At 35.4% G+C, this 15722-nt stretch overlaps 3 protein-coding genes across 5 annotated transcripts; 2 read left to right on the top strand and 1 right to left on the bottom strand.

Moving 5' to 3' along the window:
* Positions 1-2400: 2400 nt before the first annotated feature.
* Positions 2401-3837, top strand: LOC112499864 (ethylene-responsive transcription factor ABI4). The gene has a single exon (XM_025103138.1). It carries the CDS (start codon positions 2458-2460, stop codon positions 3511-3513), a length of 1056 nt encoding a protein of 351 aa, XP_024958906.1. The 5' UTR covers positions 2401-2457; the 3' UTR covers positions 3514-3837.
* Positions 3838-7557: 3720 nt separating this feature from the next.
* On the top strand, positions 7558-8166 carry LOC112521314 (F-box protein CPR1-like). Its single transcript, XM_025130095.1, has one exon. The coding sequence runs from the start codon at positions 7558-7560 to the stop codon at positions 8164-8166; it is 609 nt and encodes a 202-aa protein (XP_024985863.1).
* A 1487-nt stretch (positions 8167-9653) lies between these two features.
* LOC112518041 (RNA polymerase I termination factor) lies at positions 9654-14965 on the bottom strand. Of its 3 annotated transcripts, none has more exons than XM_025125585.1 (3): positions 14853-14965; positions 10675-12320; positions 9654-9885 (listed from the first exon to the last, which is right to left on the bottom strand). In XM_025125585.1, exon 2 carries the CDS (start codon positions 12281-12283, stop codon positions 10679-10681), a length of 1605 nt encoding a protein of 534 aa, XP_024981353.1. In that variant the 5' UTR covers positions 12284-12320; positions 14853-14965; the 3' UTR covers positions 9654-9885; positions 10675-10678. The 3 variants fall into 3 exon arrangements, with proteins under 3 accessions (XP_024981353.1, XP_024981345.1, XP_024981340.1); XM_025125577.1 differs by lacking the exon at positions 9654-9885 and adding an exon at positions 10528-10603; XM_025125572.1 differs by lacking the exon at positions 9654-9885 and having other exon boundaries at positions 10528-12320.
* Between the last annotated feature and the right edge of the window lie 757 nt (positions 14966-15722).

The following is a 15722-nucleotide window of genomic DNA, read 5'->3' as shown; positions in this document are numbered from 1 at the left end:
ATATATATATATATATATACATGTATTAATTCAACCTTAATCTGAGTTTCTGGACAAGAAAGAGGGTAAACAATTGAAATTTCATTCTAAAACTCATCTTTTTTGGTCTTTTCATGGTTTATGATCTGTCAAATTTGTAGTTTTCTTTATTGGTTTTGAGTGTTTATCTTAAAACTCAAGTTTTTTGGTTCTTTGCTCTTGATGTAAATCGAACACATTTGTGGAGTCGTTTAAATATGTTGGATTTTAAATATATTGGATTTTAAACTGTCATACAATTTTTTTCATCGATAGACTGTAATTGGAACCATAACTCTTATTTATTCAAATTGTATTAATATGTAAAGATCAAGTGTAACCTATATAATCGTTAAATCTTATCTTATAAAACCAGTGGAACTTCAAAATCGTTAAAATTTATGGCTCCCGCCGCATTGCGCGGGKACACAACTAGTTTTTTTATTATAATTAATAAAAATCAACATGAGGATGAGATACTTAGCTTGAATAGGTTCTAAACTCTTTAAAAAATCACATGTTTCGTTGTTTAATTGACTTAGGGGAATTTTTATTATTTTCGCACAGGGCATCAAAAATATTAGGAACGTCCCTGGTTTTACCCGGTAAGTGAAGACGACGACTCTTATCACGGTAAGTGCTTACCGGGTAAATTTTTGCATACGATACCGTTTTGGTGGATTAAAATCTTATCCGGTAAGTAAATGATAATGTTAAATTTACCGGTAAACGCTTACCGGGTAAGTATTTGGTAAACAACCTCTTGTTGTTTCTTATCCGACAAGAGATGCCTATTTGATAAGAGATGATGGTCTTTACCAACAATTAATACTTACTATGTCGTTTTGCTAATTGAGAATCTTATCCGATAAGAATTGTAACGCCCCCAGAACCCCGTAGCATGATATTGTCCGCTTTGACTAACCTGCCCGCTCAACCACAAAGCAGTAGTCGCACGGTTTTGTTTCTGGCAGCCGCACAACGCAAGCCCCAAAACCGGTCAYRCTAGGMTGAGGTATCCACACCCTTATAAGGAGTGCTTAGTTCTCCTCACCAACCGATGTGGGACGGGTTGTTACAAGAATGGTGACGACTCTTTTTACATTAACATTTATCAGGTAAAAACACGATTATATTATGCTATTTAACTTGGTTTGTATTGGGCATTAAAAAGAAAAGGTGTTTTTGGCAAGATATAGTATTATAGTGGCATAAGAGAACAAGAGGGTGTGCAAATTTTGGGGGCTCCGTGCAGATTGGAACCGACTTTTCTGATGAAAACCCTAAACTTCAGCACCATTATTAAACCAATATTCAGGTTTTTATTATTTAATTTTAATTAAATTGTAGATAAAGATTTCTTGGAAAAATAGAGTTGGCCTTTGAAACTGCATGCAGCCATGCAGTTGTCTTAATAAGGAAGTGGTAGTCGTATAAAGAATGCATATATATCCATGAATCCATCATATTGTAAGCCTATATATATATAACTAAAAGTCATTACGTTTTGTTTTTGTTTTATTGAAATAGGGGCTGCACAGCAAACAATAAGTAGCTGTACAGACATCCATTAATAAATAAGACCATGGATTCATGATCAGAAGAAGTTATGGCAATCACAGGCATCCACTGTTGCTGTTTCCTGTTGCTGCCACCAGTTGTATAGTTTGGTCCATGCACCCTAACCCTTTGCGGCTACTTATCAACTTTAATGGATAAGAACTTAATCAAACTTAAAACTGAAATGTCTTAAAACGTTATTAGTTATTAAGCCAAAGGATAGCGAGAATATGTCGTTTAAATTTTACTATTAATTGGTCTTACATATTAATAGATTTAGAAAAACAGTACACGTTTAAAAGTGTATAAAATATGTGTCTAAGACACAGATATATTTGTAAGATCCCATATTGGTTGGTGATTAGGGGAAATAAAAATCGTCTTATAACATACTTGATACCTTTTATATACGTGTTTTAAAACTGTGAATCTAGATGTATGAATAAAATGAAGAATATCTGATATGTTTAGTCTGACATTTAGTGGATATGTTTTTTTCATTAACCTGAATATCCAACTTGCTATGCGAGCCGACTAATCCCAAAACGATCATCTGTTTTGGAGATAAGCCGGATTCACCGGTAGCCACATGAATTGATTATGAGACAAATATGACAGAATTTGATCTAAAAGTAAGTAAAGTAATTAAATATTGCACCAATCTTGTTTCTTAACAAGGTAACAATCAGTCACTGGACCAACTAAAATTGACTCAGACAAGTCTTTGCATGTTCAGCCTTTACTATATAACACCACCGCCCCCCTCCACCATTTACCATCACCAACCGTCATTATCCACCTCTCTCCCTTACTCTCTTTCTTCCACCTTCGTTTCTATCGCCAACCCTACCTTCTTTATCTCTTTCTTTTAACTTAATTATGGACACATCAAACGATCCTCACCTACCCGCCTCTCCGCCTCCTCCACCTCCGCCGACGGTTATCACCGCCACCCACGGTGGAAATGGAAGTGGAAGTGGAAGCGGAAGTCCTCAGCGTAACAACAACAATCGCAAATCTAAAGGCAAAGGAGGGCCAGACAACAGCAAGTTTAAGTATAGAGGAGTTAGACAACGTAGCTGGGGGAAATGGGTGGCTGAGATCCGTGAGCCACGTAAACGCACCCGCCGGTGGCTTGGTACGTTCGCCACAGCTGAAGACGCAGCACGAGCCTATGACCGAGCTGCAGTTATCCTTTATGGTTCAAGAGCTCAGCTCAACCTCCAGCAACCGTCTGGCGACGGTAATAACACAACCGCCACGGCTACTGGTAGTTCGTCTTCCCATCCTTCTTCTTCCTCCTCCTCCCCCCGCGGCGGCGCCGGCAGTGGCAGTTCTTCTTCATCATCGACTACTCAAACCCTACGACCCATACTCCCTCGCCCTGCCGCCTTTAATCTGACCTTCTCGCCGCCTTCTCAAGCCTCGCCGTCGGGAGTGCCGGTTTTGGCTAATTATATGCCTTACCCTTTCTATCCTACAGTACACCAAGGTACAACTTCCGGTGGCAGTATAGTACAATATGCACTGCAACTTGTACAACCGAATCATCAGTATTTACCTTACTCGAACATGAATAAATTCAGTGAGGACCCCACTTTCAGAATGACAACAACTCCAACCTCGTATGATCCGAATGCAAACACAAACCCTAGCAACAACAATTGTCAATGGGAACAACAACCGCTACAAGAATGTCAAAATCATCAACCAAACGTGAAGGAGGACATCAATTCATTGGTGGGTTCAGTGGGATCAAGCCTTTCACTTGTGTCCAACTCGTCGCCGACAATGGTGGTGGGTGATTCAGTTTCAGATCCGATTATGGCGGTCGGCGGCGAGCCATCATCGCCTTCTTTGTGGTCGTTGACAAATGACGACGAGTACCCACCACCTAGTATTTGGGACTACGGAGATCCGTCATTTGATTTTTGAAGGTTCATTTACCGGAGAAGGAATTGAAAACACTTGATTCAAGTTCCGAGGATCAAGTAAAAGAATTGAATTTGAAGAAATTGGTTTTTAATTACATGATTTGAATCTGGGGATTTCTGGTGGATGTTATCAGCAAATAAATCATGATGATCAAATAGTACGTAGTTATTAGGGTTTTTAAGTGATCTTGAGAGTCAAGATTTCATATATTCGTCTCATTGTTTGAAAAGGTTTGCCGACTTTCTTACAAAGTAAATTTAGTTAGTTGATAATTACATTCGACTAATTGTTTTTATGTTTTGAAAGAGGGTTTCTTTTCTTTTGATTCAATTTCTAAATTACTAATTTCTGGAGTTATATTGTTCCTTCTTTTTTTGATTACCCTGGATATCCAATCCGTTATATAAGCCGATTAATCCCAGAGCGACCACTTGCTTTGCAGATAGTCCAGAGTAATCGCATTTGAACCTCCATAGCCACAAGGGGATTTTTATTCCTACTTGGATTTGAACCTGATACCCACCGGTACTTTTGACATTTGGAGTCAAACTCAAACCAATCAGACACCACCCTTGTGGTTATTGTTCCTTCTTTTTTCTTCATATTTGGAGATTTATCTACTTTTTTCTCTGTTTTATTATAGAAGAGTTTAACATAATTGCTCGAGAAATAGCATATCTATGAGAAGTACTTTTTTACCCTACACGAAAAGCTTCTTATGATTCGTTATCTGAATATCATATAATATATATAGGGCTCATCAAATACAATATTCTTAAATGTCGTAACCAATACAACTTCATCTATTCTATATAATTAAACAATTAACGGTTGGAAATAAGATAGTTATGTTTTTAAAAAATACTGAAAACAAAAATATTCCTTGAATTGAGGACGATCCTTAATGCATTTAACATTTAATTTGAATGTGACTTGTGAGGTACAACAATTATTAGGAAACAATCAAGTTAAAAGCAAGACGTGTAGGTGGATCGACTCATCAAGGCGATCAAATGCAAACCATCCAATTTGTACAAACCACTCTTATCCGTCAATTTTATTGTTTAATCTTATGAAATTTTTTCATGAAATTATTTAATCTTGTAAAATTGTTTCATATAATACTTTTTTTTAATAATGTTGTTTCATATATGGTTATAAAATTGTTTCATATAATACTTAATGAAATTGTTTCATGTATTTCTCTAAAATTAAAATAATGAAGATAATAAAAATGATTAATCAACTCTTATAATTACAAAAAAATGAATAAAATGAAAAATTATGATTGGTTGAATGAGGTTTTGTTTAAATCATTTTATAAAATATTTGATTTTAGAAATATAATCAAATGGTTTTTTAAAATCTAACTAATGTTTTTGAAGGAACTTTATCTCTAAAAATTCAATTTTGTAATATTTTAAGTAAATTGAAAAATGAAAATAACTTAAATTCTTTGAAATATGTAATTTTGTTTGTGTATAGTCAATGGAGTTAAACATGACCTACGAATTCCATGTCATTTGTAAATAGTTTTTTTTTTAATTTAAAATTGTCAATTCAAACCAGAATAGTACCAGAAAATGAAGATCTAATGATTGATACTTGGAGAAGCTGAGGTGCTAGTAAACGACATAGACATTAATTGGTGAATTGGTATGATTGTGAATACCGCTCAAATGGGTCTGGTCTGGTCTGGTCTGGTCTGGTTTGGTTCGCGATATACAGAGAATCGAAACTAATTAAAAAAATATTAGTAAATGTTTATTCAGTAAGCATTTAGTTAATGTCTCTGAACAGTAGAGAATTGAATATACGTATGTCAAATGTTATGCATATTACGTGAGATTAGAGCATTTTGCAGCATATACAAGGACCAAGAATTTTATCACATAAAATACATATCAAGGATCAAGAATCTTACCTGATAAGTAAGTAAGAGAGAAAACCTATATCTGAATAAAAAGATATTTACCAACAAGTATTTGGCAAACATCCCTATTTTTTGCGTTAGGTTTTACTTAAATTATTATTATAATAACTGTAAGTATTGAAGGAGAGTGTGGAAGGAAACGCGAGAAAAGGCGTGTTTTAGATTGCTCCGGTTGATATTAGGAGTCTTATGTGTCATTATTGTCGTCAATTACCACCTCCTCTCACTCTATCCACACCACACCCGCTAACGCAGCTAGCTACTGCCCATGGTTAGCCTGAGCTAATGCTGGGATTCTAAAAAACATTTTTATACAGGCCAAAAAAACCGAGTCCACTAACTATCGGAGTCCCATTTTAATAATAAAAAAATTAGATTAACCTACTAATCACATAGTACCCATTCATGTTTGGCCTATTTCTTTAAAGAATTAGGATACCTCAATACCTCATGACTCTGATTCATCATTCATGCAATAGTTGAGAGGGCATTTTTAGCCATGAATGGGAGATCAATGAATGAACGATAACTTGGTTGCCTATATTGAAAACGATGTTTTTGTCGACGTTGATAATGAAATTATCATCGACATGTTTCAGAAAATGAAAAATTGTCGAGGGCATGTGTACTTTTGGATTGAACTTTGCTATCAATATAATATCTTTGATATATTTGTTTTTTCGTTAAATTGAAGAGGTTCACTCTGGTTCATTTTTCTGGCTTCGCCCCTAACCACATCTCACCCACTTTCTCACTTCTTTTATACGAAGACTATTCATGAGAAAACTCTGTATTTTGTAAGAACTGTGAGATCTATTATTAACCACATATGTTGAACTCATACATGGTAATTCACGTTATGATTACTTATTGAACCCATAACAGTGTGTTTTCTATTTCGAACATTAAACTCAAACATGATAATTCATACTGTTAGTACTCCTTGATCAAAGGCATGAGCGTTTTTTGTTTTAAACATTAAACGTAGACATGGTACACTATGATTTTTCATGAGGCAAAGGATCGTGTGAGAAAATAAGAGTTAAGGTGAGAAACGTAAAAATGGATGGACCCCACCTTTAATCTCAAACTCATCCATGAATCATCATTGATAAGGAGATTGATCCAGTGCATCTCAGTGCATCTCATCTCGATGCATCTCATCATAATGTGCATCCAAGTGTGAAGATCCATTCTTAAGTTTCTCACTTTAACTCTCTTTCTCATCGAACCGCAACCCTACTCATAAATTCATACATGTGGTTGGATATCACATTTTTCACAAATAAGCGGATTCTCAAATAATTACCACTCGTGTGTGTGTGTGTGTGTGTGTGTGTGTGTATATAGGGGTGGGTTCAAATAAAAACCACTTAATTTGTAAAAACCGTGAAAAACTCATTCAACCAATCATAATTTTTCATTTTGTTCATTTTTTTGTAATTATGAGAGGTTGATTAACCATTTTTATTGTGGAGGGTGTTAATCATGGATATTATTATCTTCAATATTTTAATTTTAGAGAAATACATGAAACAATTTCATTAAAATTTCATTAATTAGTATATGAAACAATTTCATAACCACATATGAAACAACTTCATCAAAAAAAATATATTATATGAAACAATTTCACAAGATTAACAATTTCATGAAAAAATTTCATAAAATTAACGACGGATGAAAGTTATATATATATATAAAATTGAGAACCGTGAAGACTGATCTAAACCCTAATTTCGTTTTGATCATATTATTTTAATTGAAAGTCGTTTTTAATTAGAAAATTGGATAATCATCATTTTGGTAATAAAGATTCACCAAATGAAACATATAATCACCTTATTTCACATCATAAAATCCAAACATAATATTCATAACATGAAATCAAACATAATTTCTATCTATAATCTAGTTCATGGAACAGTAAATTGACAGAATTAGGCACAAACCGCAGATGCTACATCGACGACGACATCACCACCCACCACATCAACTTTTCAAGAATAACAACCAAACCCATCCTCGTAATTGTAGCTCCGGTGATTATCAAAACCACAACCAAAACCAATTGAAAATTCATAATCAAATCAATTGTTATGGCGGAGCAAATGGTTGATTCTAGCTATTACTTACCGACGGAGCTCGTAATCGGCATATTGTTGAGGTTACCAGTCAAAACCCTAATCCGATGCACCTCCATTTGCAAATCATGGTACGCAATTATCAGAAACGCTAATTTCGTTGCTTCACATTTCAATTCCAATGGTAATTATCGCCAAGAGTATCATGATGATGGCTATCTTCTTTTTGGAGGCTCTAATTTCTGCCATATAGTTTGTGATAGAACTTTTAAATTGATGCACGCTAATGAACCCCCTTTTGCTGTTAGACCTCATCGTAGTTCATCGTTAAACTTTGTCGGTTCCTGTAATGGGTTGTTGTGTTTTGCACCACGATTGGAGTATAATTTGGGGAATGATATGTATATTTGGAATCCATCGATCAGAACCCCAAAGAAGCTCCTGCCTTCACAATTTTTCGATGAGTTTACTGATGATCGTTGGATAGTTTCTAGTCTGGGATTTGGATATGGTGGTGGTAGGGAAGGCGAATGTGGTGGTGAAGTAGAGATGGCCAAATGGGCCCGGCCCGGCCTGGCCCGTAACCACCGGGGGACCGGAACCGACCGGGACCGGTTGAGGGACCGCCGGTTATGATCCGGTTAGGGCTTTTGTCGTTTTCTGGGACCGAAACCGGTTAAGACCGGGACCGGTTATAGGACCGGCCCGGTCCGGTCAACGAAAGTCAACGAAACGTACATATATAATAAAACGTATTTTTATTGTGTATTTTTAAACGTATTTATAATAAAACGTATTTATAAACGTATATATATATATATATATATATATATATATATATATATATAACAAAACGTATTTATAATAAAACATATTAAAAATATCATATTACAAACATATTAAAAATTTATTAATAATCAAAAATTTGAAAAAATAAATAAAAAAAAATTTCTGAATAGGACTGACCGGAACCGGTTATGGGACCGGAACCGAGACCGGTTGGGACAACCGGTTACCAGTAAGCTTGACCGGTTACAAGGAAAATCACTGGGACCGATTATGACGGGACCGATTACCACCGGTTTTTGTCTTGGTTAGGAATAGGATCGATAGGGACCGGTTAAGGCCCAGCCCGAAACCGGATTTTAGCCATCTCTATGGTGAAGCGTAATGACGAATTGAAGAAGAATGAAGATAAATAAGATTGATCCGATTTAAATTTTATTTTGACGTCCATATTTTATTTTTATTTTGATTTTAATTAAAAAATATCCATAATACCCTTTCCATGTTTGTACAAAATGACAAATCTACCCTTAGTTTTGGCCTTTATTACAAATATGGTTTTTTTAATGACCGTTGATCTATTATTATCAATGGATTAAATTAGTACTCGAGTCCTTAACCTTTTTTTGGTACTCAAGATTAAACTCATATAGACATACACACACATATACATATAATTAGGTACCTGTGAGAATATAAGTTATTGTGAGAAACATAAGAAAAGATATTTATCCTTGGATCAATCCTTATTGAATGTCAACAATAATCAGTGCATTTGATCAATTCCATTTTAAAGCACAATTCTTGGGTGGACATGAGATTAAAAGTGATCAAGAGTTCAAATTTCTTCTTACACTTCTCACTATAACTTTATTTCTAAATGATCTTTCGCCTATATATATACATACATACACACATATATGCATATATAGAGGTCCCATTTATAAAATCATTGCAACTCAATCTCAACCATCCATTTAATCTAGTGAATATATGGTTTCATAAATATCTTGATTGTTTTCTAATATAAAACGTTGATCATAATTACAAACTTTAATCATCTTCCATATATATCTCAAATGAAATAAGTTGCATTCAAACCCATAAAATTATATGGCTTTCGATCATTCGTTTAAGAACCCATAAAATTATAATAACCTTAAGAACCAATACATCATGTGCTATTTCACGTGAGTTTTGTTTATCTACGACTTGGGTTTAGTGTATTGCTTAATGTATATTTATTTCACAGTGCGTTTGTTTTTTATGTATTTAGTTCACTATATAAAAAGATGACGTAAACAGAAATGTTTCACATTATGAACCACATATATATAAAACAAACATATTGTGAACCAAATATATACAACAATTATATTACAAACACTTTTATGAGTTTATCTCATTGTCACTTGTCGGTCTCTTTTTACAGTTTTTGTTCTATCATATCCCAGGTACCAAACAGCTCTGAGCGTCAAAGTCATTTTTGGTGTCATGCCTACCATGTTCAGTCTTGAGTCAACTCTTTTGGCTCTTAATTCCTCTTAGACCAGGTTTAGACCTCTTAATCTGTTGATATCAATCAGATTATACCAAAAGAAATTAAAAAATGTTATATTTTCCAATTGACTTTAAGTCAAACATCGTCAATATTTTGCAAACAACAAAAATGCAAGTCTGGATCGAAATTTTTACACCAAAAGGAACATGTTTTGATCCCCCATGCCCTCGTGATCTCAACGATTAAATCAATTAATCGGTGATGCTGACTTGACAGTTGACACTGAAGGCGGGGACTAACCTCATATTTTGATCATTGCTATAAAATAAACCAAACAAACTCAATATATCCCACTTGAAAGCATTGTCTGGCATGTAGTGTCTATTTGTTAGCAGCATCATGAGCTTAATAAGACTCGTGGCTTATTCAAAGCGTCTTACTGAATAAAAATTGGCTTATTCAATAAGCTTATAGGGGGACCTTGATGCAGAAAGCCAAGTTTTTTCCAAACATGTTTCTCTCACTTAAAAAACATGTTTCTTCCATATAAGAAAACCCTCCCAAACAAAATCTTCCATGTCTATATAAACATATTAATACACACAGACAACTTTATCCATACAAGATTTAATGAAAAACCAACCAAACATCCCCATAGACTAACTTGTCCTCTACCCCAAATAACAAAGCAAAGCAGTTGTTTCCACAAAGACCAGAAGAATAATCCAAATCTTGCTTTAAAGCTTAGATACAAAACTTGCATGTCTTAAAAACACTATTTAATAACTGCAATTCAAATATGTATGATTAGTAAATGATTTTAAGAGTACAAAAGATTGGAGAGATAAGTTGCATACCTCATCAAACCACAGGTTTGTTGTCCCAAGCTTCTCGAATATCGGCTAAATCCGGGCAGTAACGCTTAGCCAGCGTGTCCACTTGTTCGGAAAACGGTTTGCTCCCCTGATGGCCAATGTGACAAACCATTTGGTTCCATCGTTTTTGACAAACATCGCCAGGTCTATGCTCGAGAAGGTTATCCCAATCGACATCTTCCACACAAGCAGCATCGAGTTCATAAAGTTTACCGATGAGCCGATAGTCATCAGCATCGCACCACTTCTTTTCGGCCACGAGTGAGGATGTTAACTGGTTGTACCACTTGTAGCAACAGGTGGCATCACTTCTTGTCGACAATTTTTCGCTAATTGCAGTCCATGGAATGTTGTCTCTAAGCATCCCGTGCTTTGATTGTTTCACTTCGGAAGTTATTTTCATTTGCAAATCCAAGTTCACGAGATCGTATAAGCTCTGGTACTCTTCTTGACTCCATTTTCCAGCCTTCAGGTCCTTGAGCTTGATTCTTCGCCATGTATCCTTAACGTGAAACCTGTGTTTACCGAGTTCTTCAGCCATCATCTTCCATTTGTTACCATCTTTCTCATGAAATTCCTTCAAACGTTCGATTTCTTCTGGAGTCCATGCGCGGGATTCCGCCCTTTCAAACAAAATATGAGCGCGATAATAGACAGCAGAAGATGGACGATATGGTATGCAAGTCGCGATTTCTTGCCAACATTTTTTCATTCCGGCATGAGACTTACAGTTCAAGACCATCTTCAAACCTTCGTCTCCCAAACCATGTGCCTCTATATAATTAAGAACGGCTTCTTTTACTATTGCGTCTTCTTCTGGCGTAAACCTTTTACCTCTTACTAGACCATCTCCCTTCATTTTTTGCTTCTCAGGTTCTGTATCTGATGACGGGAAGACCTCAACTCGACCGGAGAAGCTAACTTTCTTGGCTTTCCCTTTCGTTTTCGGTTTCTCCGTATTGTTCTCGACAGATTTGGGCGTTTTCTCCTTGCCTTCGGCTTTTTGTTTCTCTGAATTCTTTTCGATGGATTTACTCTTCTTTTTCCCTTTATTACCCGATTCCTCATGCGTAATTCCATTCATTTCAGCGTCTGAATTTTGATCATCTGTTTTCGTCGTCTTCTTCTTCGTATCAACTTTCTTGAACATATCTTCCTGGCAATCCTCCTCCTTGCCATCATTTTCAAGTTCACTTTCATGGCTATGGTGCTTATGCTTTCTCTTCTTCTCTTTTCTCGGTTTCGGGTCACAATCTTTCTCTACAGCAGGTTCATTATCTCGGGCCTGCTCGTTTTCTTCTATTTGTGTCTTGTCGGAGGGATGGTTATTTTCAGACGAATCTCTTTTCCTCTTCTTATCCTTCTTCTGTAAATTGCAATCATCTTCCAAATTACCGTTATCACGTTGATCTTCATTTGATTCAGATTTCCTCTTCTTCTCCTTATGCTTATGACCTTTCTTCTTTGGAACACCGCCATCTTCTACATGACAGTTATCATCACCGACATCCAGCATATCATTGGTCTTGTTCTTGCTTTTCTTTGACTTCTTTGCCATCTTCACCGGTGCGTCTTCCCCTATCTTGTCCATTTGTAACGCCTCCACCTCACTTCTTAGATGGTGTTTCCTGCATGAGATGGAGAGTAAAACTGAGAGATGCAAAAAACGCCCTTCAAGGCTTACCTTCATAAAAGATGAAGGAACAACAGATTAAGAGGATGTTTGGCCGGAGGTATTAAGCAGTAACTAATGAAAAAGAATATAAAAGACATTGTTTGGTTTTATATAATATGATGGGTTCATTCCCCCCAAAAGCCCAATTTTTCATTTCAGGTTAAACCGGGAAGAATGAAAATCCATTCCCATTTTCATTCCCGTGCTTGAACCAAACAACCCCTAAGAAGTACCACATTCACATAAGTTTCTAGGGAACAAAAGAAACGGAAAACACTAGGAGGCTGTTTGGTGTTGTTATTCCATTAAACCCTGTATGGATTAAGCTAAAATTGTTGTTTGTATGTTGTGCTGAATAAAATGAAAGACGGAGATGACAATTTTACTCCTTTAGGAGCTGTTTGGTTAGTTTTCCATCAAGTCCTCTATGGATAAAGGTATCTGTGTGAACTAATATGTCTGTAGATTGGGGAAGTTTTATATGAGAGTTTTTTTCATAGAATGGAAGGAGCGTGTTTTTAATTAGAAGGGGCAGGTTTGGAAAAAACTTGACTTTCTGCATAAAGCTCCACTCTAGAAAATACTAAATGGGCCACTTTCTTTATCATCAAGTCACTACCAAACAGTCATATATAGCTGACCCAATAAGTTGAGAGTCTCGTTAAGCTGCCAACAAACAGGCACTTACTCTATATTTCCCATTAAGCTAATGTTAATTTTTTGGAAAGTTTGATGAGGACATGGATCAACCAACAATAACAATGAATCCTTAAAATTGATCAACCAACAATAACAATGAATTCTCAAATTATTACTTTAATGTCATAACATGTAATCAAAAGATGAGGATTACAAGAAACCCAAATCTATCCCACATTTCTCTTGATTATTTCATCAAACATCTTATGACATTGAACAAATATAAAGCATTCAAAAACATGATCTTCTGGATCATCAGATAATATGCATGCTATCACCCCAATCTGCTTGTGTGTTCAAAACTTTAAGTTCAGATCATTCTTAACATGATAAGAAAACCCAAACCAAAAGGTTGAAACATCATCAGTTCCTTTATACCATCAATGGAAGCTCCACTGAACAGGAATCAACAGTGCTCTTAAGCTTCTGTATCAGTACTGCTACCCCTACCCACCTGAATTCACCATCAAACAACCCCAAACACAAAATTCACCTATTATTCTAAACATCAAACTATATCCAATAGGGCCTACTACTACCCATCACATCAAAGATTGATTCACAATCCAGTCAGATTAAAAAAACCAAATGTATCAATAGAATTCCAAGAAAAAGATGAAAACACATAGTACAGTAGACCACAATCGATCTCACAATATCTTGAAATGATTGCTTATGGGTAAATAGAGGAATTTGGTAAGAAATATTTCCAAAAAACTGTAAAATCTTTTTGGGACAAAGGGAGTAATATAGGCTTCAAAAGTTTTACATGTATTTCCAAAAAACTGTGATATATATATATATATATAGGGTCGGATTCAGGGGAAACCCGCCAAAAGAAAATGAAAATTCACAGCATTCACATGTGCATACAATGATACAAGTTATATGTCTAGTATGCACATGTGCATAACAAGCGCACGTGCATAAAAACCAAAAACATCTTCAATTACCGTAAAGATGAATGGTTATGAGGGTGTTCCTCGGTTTTTTGGGTTTTCCCTTTGAACCTCACTCTCTCTCTCTCTCTCTCTCTCTCTCTCTCTCTCTCTMTMTATATATATATATATATATATATATCAATCTGTGTTGGGTTAGGAGAAGTTAGCAGTGTAGTACCATCCAGAGACCCCGACCACAACCCAACCCTTATGGGATATAGAAAACAACCCCATTCCCCACTCTGTTACCCGCAAAGTCAGGGACTCCCGCCCCATTAGAGGCTGGTACCCATGGGTACTGACGGGTTCCCCACAGGTTAAATTTAAATCTCTAAATAGAACTCCATGTTAGAATGCGAAGAGACTACAAGGAAACCTCAAAAGGTTCAAACTGCGAATTTCAATAAATTAGAATCGAAAACAGCAAGTAACCAGACCCAAATTTGAAGTATATTAACCATGATAAGCTGCAAAAATATGGAATCCAATTGCAGAACCAGTAATCACTTCAGAACATAAGCCCAGCATAAAAAAAACTATAGAATCCAGCACGATATCGAATCCAGCCCTAAATAGCAAATTCAGGACAACAAACAACCATTATCCATCTCCCGAACCAAAAATATCAAGAACATCCATCCATCGTCAAGAACACTGAAGAACATTTAAATTCCAATCCCAGAAAAATAATAATCATGCATTTGGTTTTAATCTATTGTCTCTAAACCAAAAACAGGAACAAGAAACAAAGCCCTAAATCATGAACTATAAGAAGGCAAAACCCTAAATCAAGAACAACAAACAAATTAAACACAACTAGTTGACTCTACTACTAATCGTCTAACCTGATTTACACAGATGAGCAGCAAAACCCCGATTTACGACGAAGGGGAAGAGCGGTGGCCAAGGAGAGTGCGATAGAGGAGAGGTCGGTGAGGGCTGCTATCTTGTTGGGCCCGAATAAAAATAACCTGAAGTTCACTTGGGAATTGGGATGGGTCAGTGGATCTATCCGGGTCGGATCTTTAAGCATAAGTCCTCTTTGTTTTCACAAGCTGCATTTGGTATGTAAAGTTCACGATTTGTTTGTCAATAGCATAATAAGTTTGATGAGATTTACAATATATTCACTGAACTATATATAAAGTAATTTATTCAGTAAGTTTTTTAGGAATGAACTTTATGTAAAAAGTTTTATCCAAACTTATCTCTACCAATTTAAAAAATGTGTATCTTTCATCTATGAAAAAATCCTTCAAAACAAAAACATTTTTAATTTATACAAACAGATTATTCATGCAATAATTAATGAAAAATCAACAAAACAATCAAATATAAAAGAATAAAAGTACGCGAGAGATCACTAATAAATGGATAAAAATAATGTAACGGTAAGAGACTAGTTACATATAAATGATAAATATTGTAATTTTAAACATTTGTGTTGATTGTTTTAAGGGAAAAGTACAATAAAAACCAATTGACTTTCTTGTTTGGAATGATTAAGTCCTTAGACTTTTTTTGGAACAAATAAGTCCTTGGACATTTCAAAACATGTTAAATAAGTTCTTGGACAATATTTTGGAACAAATAAGTCTTTGGACATTCCAAAATATGTTAAATAAGTCCTTGAACAATTTTTTGAACAAATAAGTCCTTGGACATTCCAAAAAATGTTAAATAAGTCCTTGGACAATTTTTGGAACAAATAAGTC

The sequence above is a fragment of the Cynara cardunculus genome, assembly GCF_001531365.2.
Source record: "Cynara cardunculus var. scolymus isolate 2C chromosome LG 1, CcrdV1, whole genome shotgun sequence".
Lineage (NCBI taxonomy): Eukaryota > Viridiplantae > Streptophyta > Magnoliopsida > Asterales > Asteraceae > Cynara > Cynara cardunculus.
The sequence above is the reverse complement of the archived record's forward strand: the minus strand, read 5'-3'. Positions and strand labels throughout refer to the sequence as shown.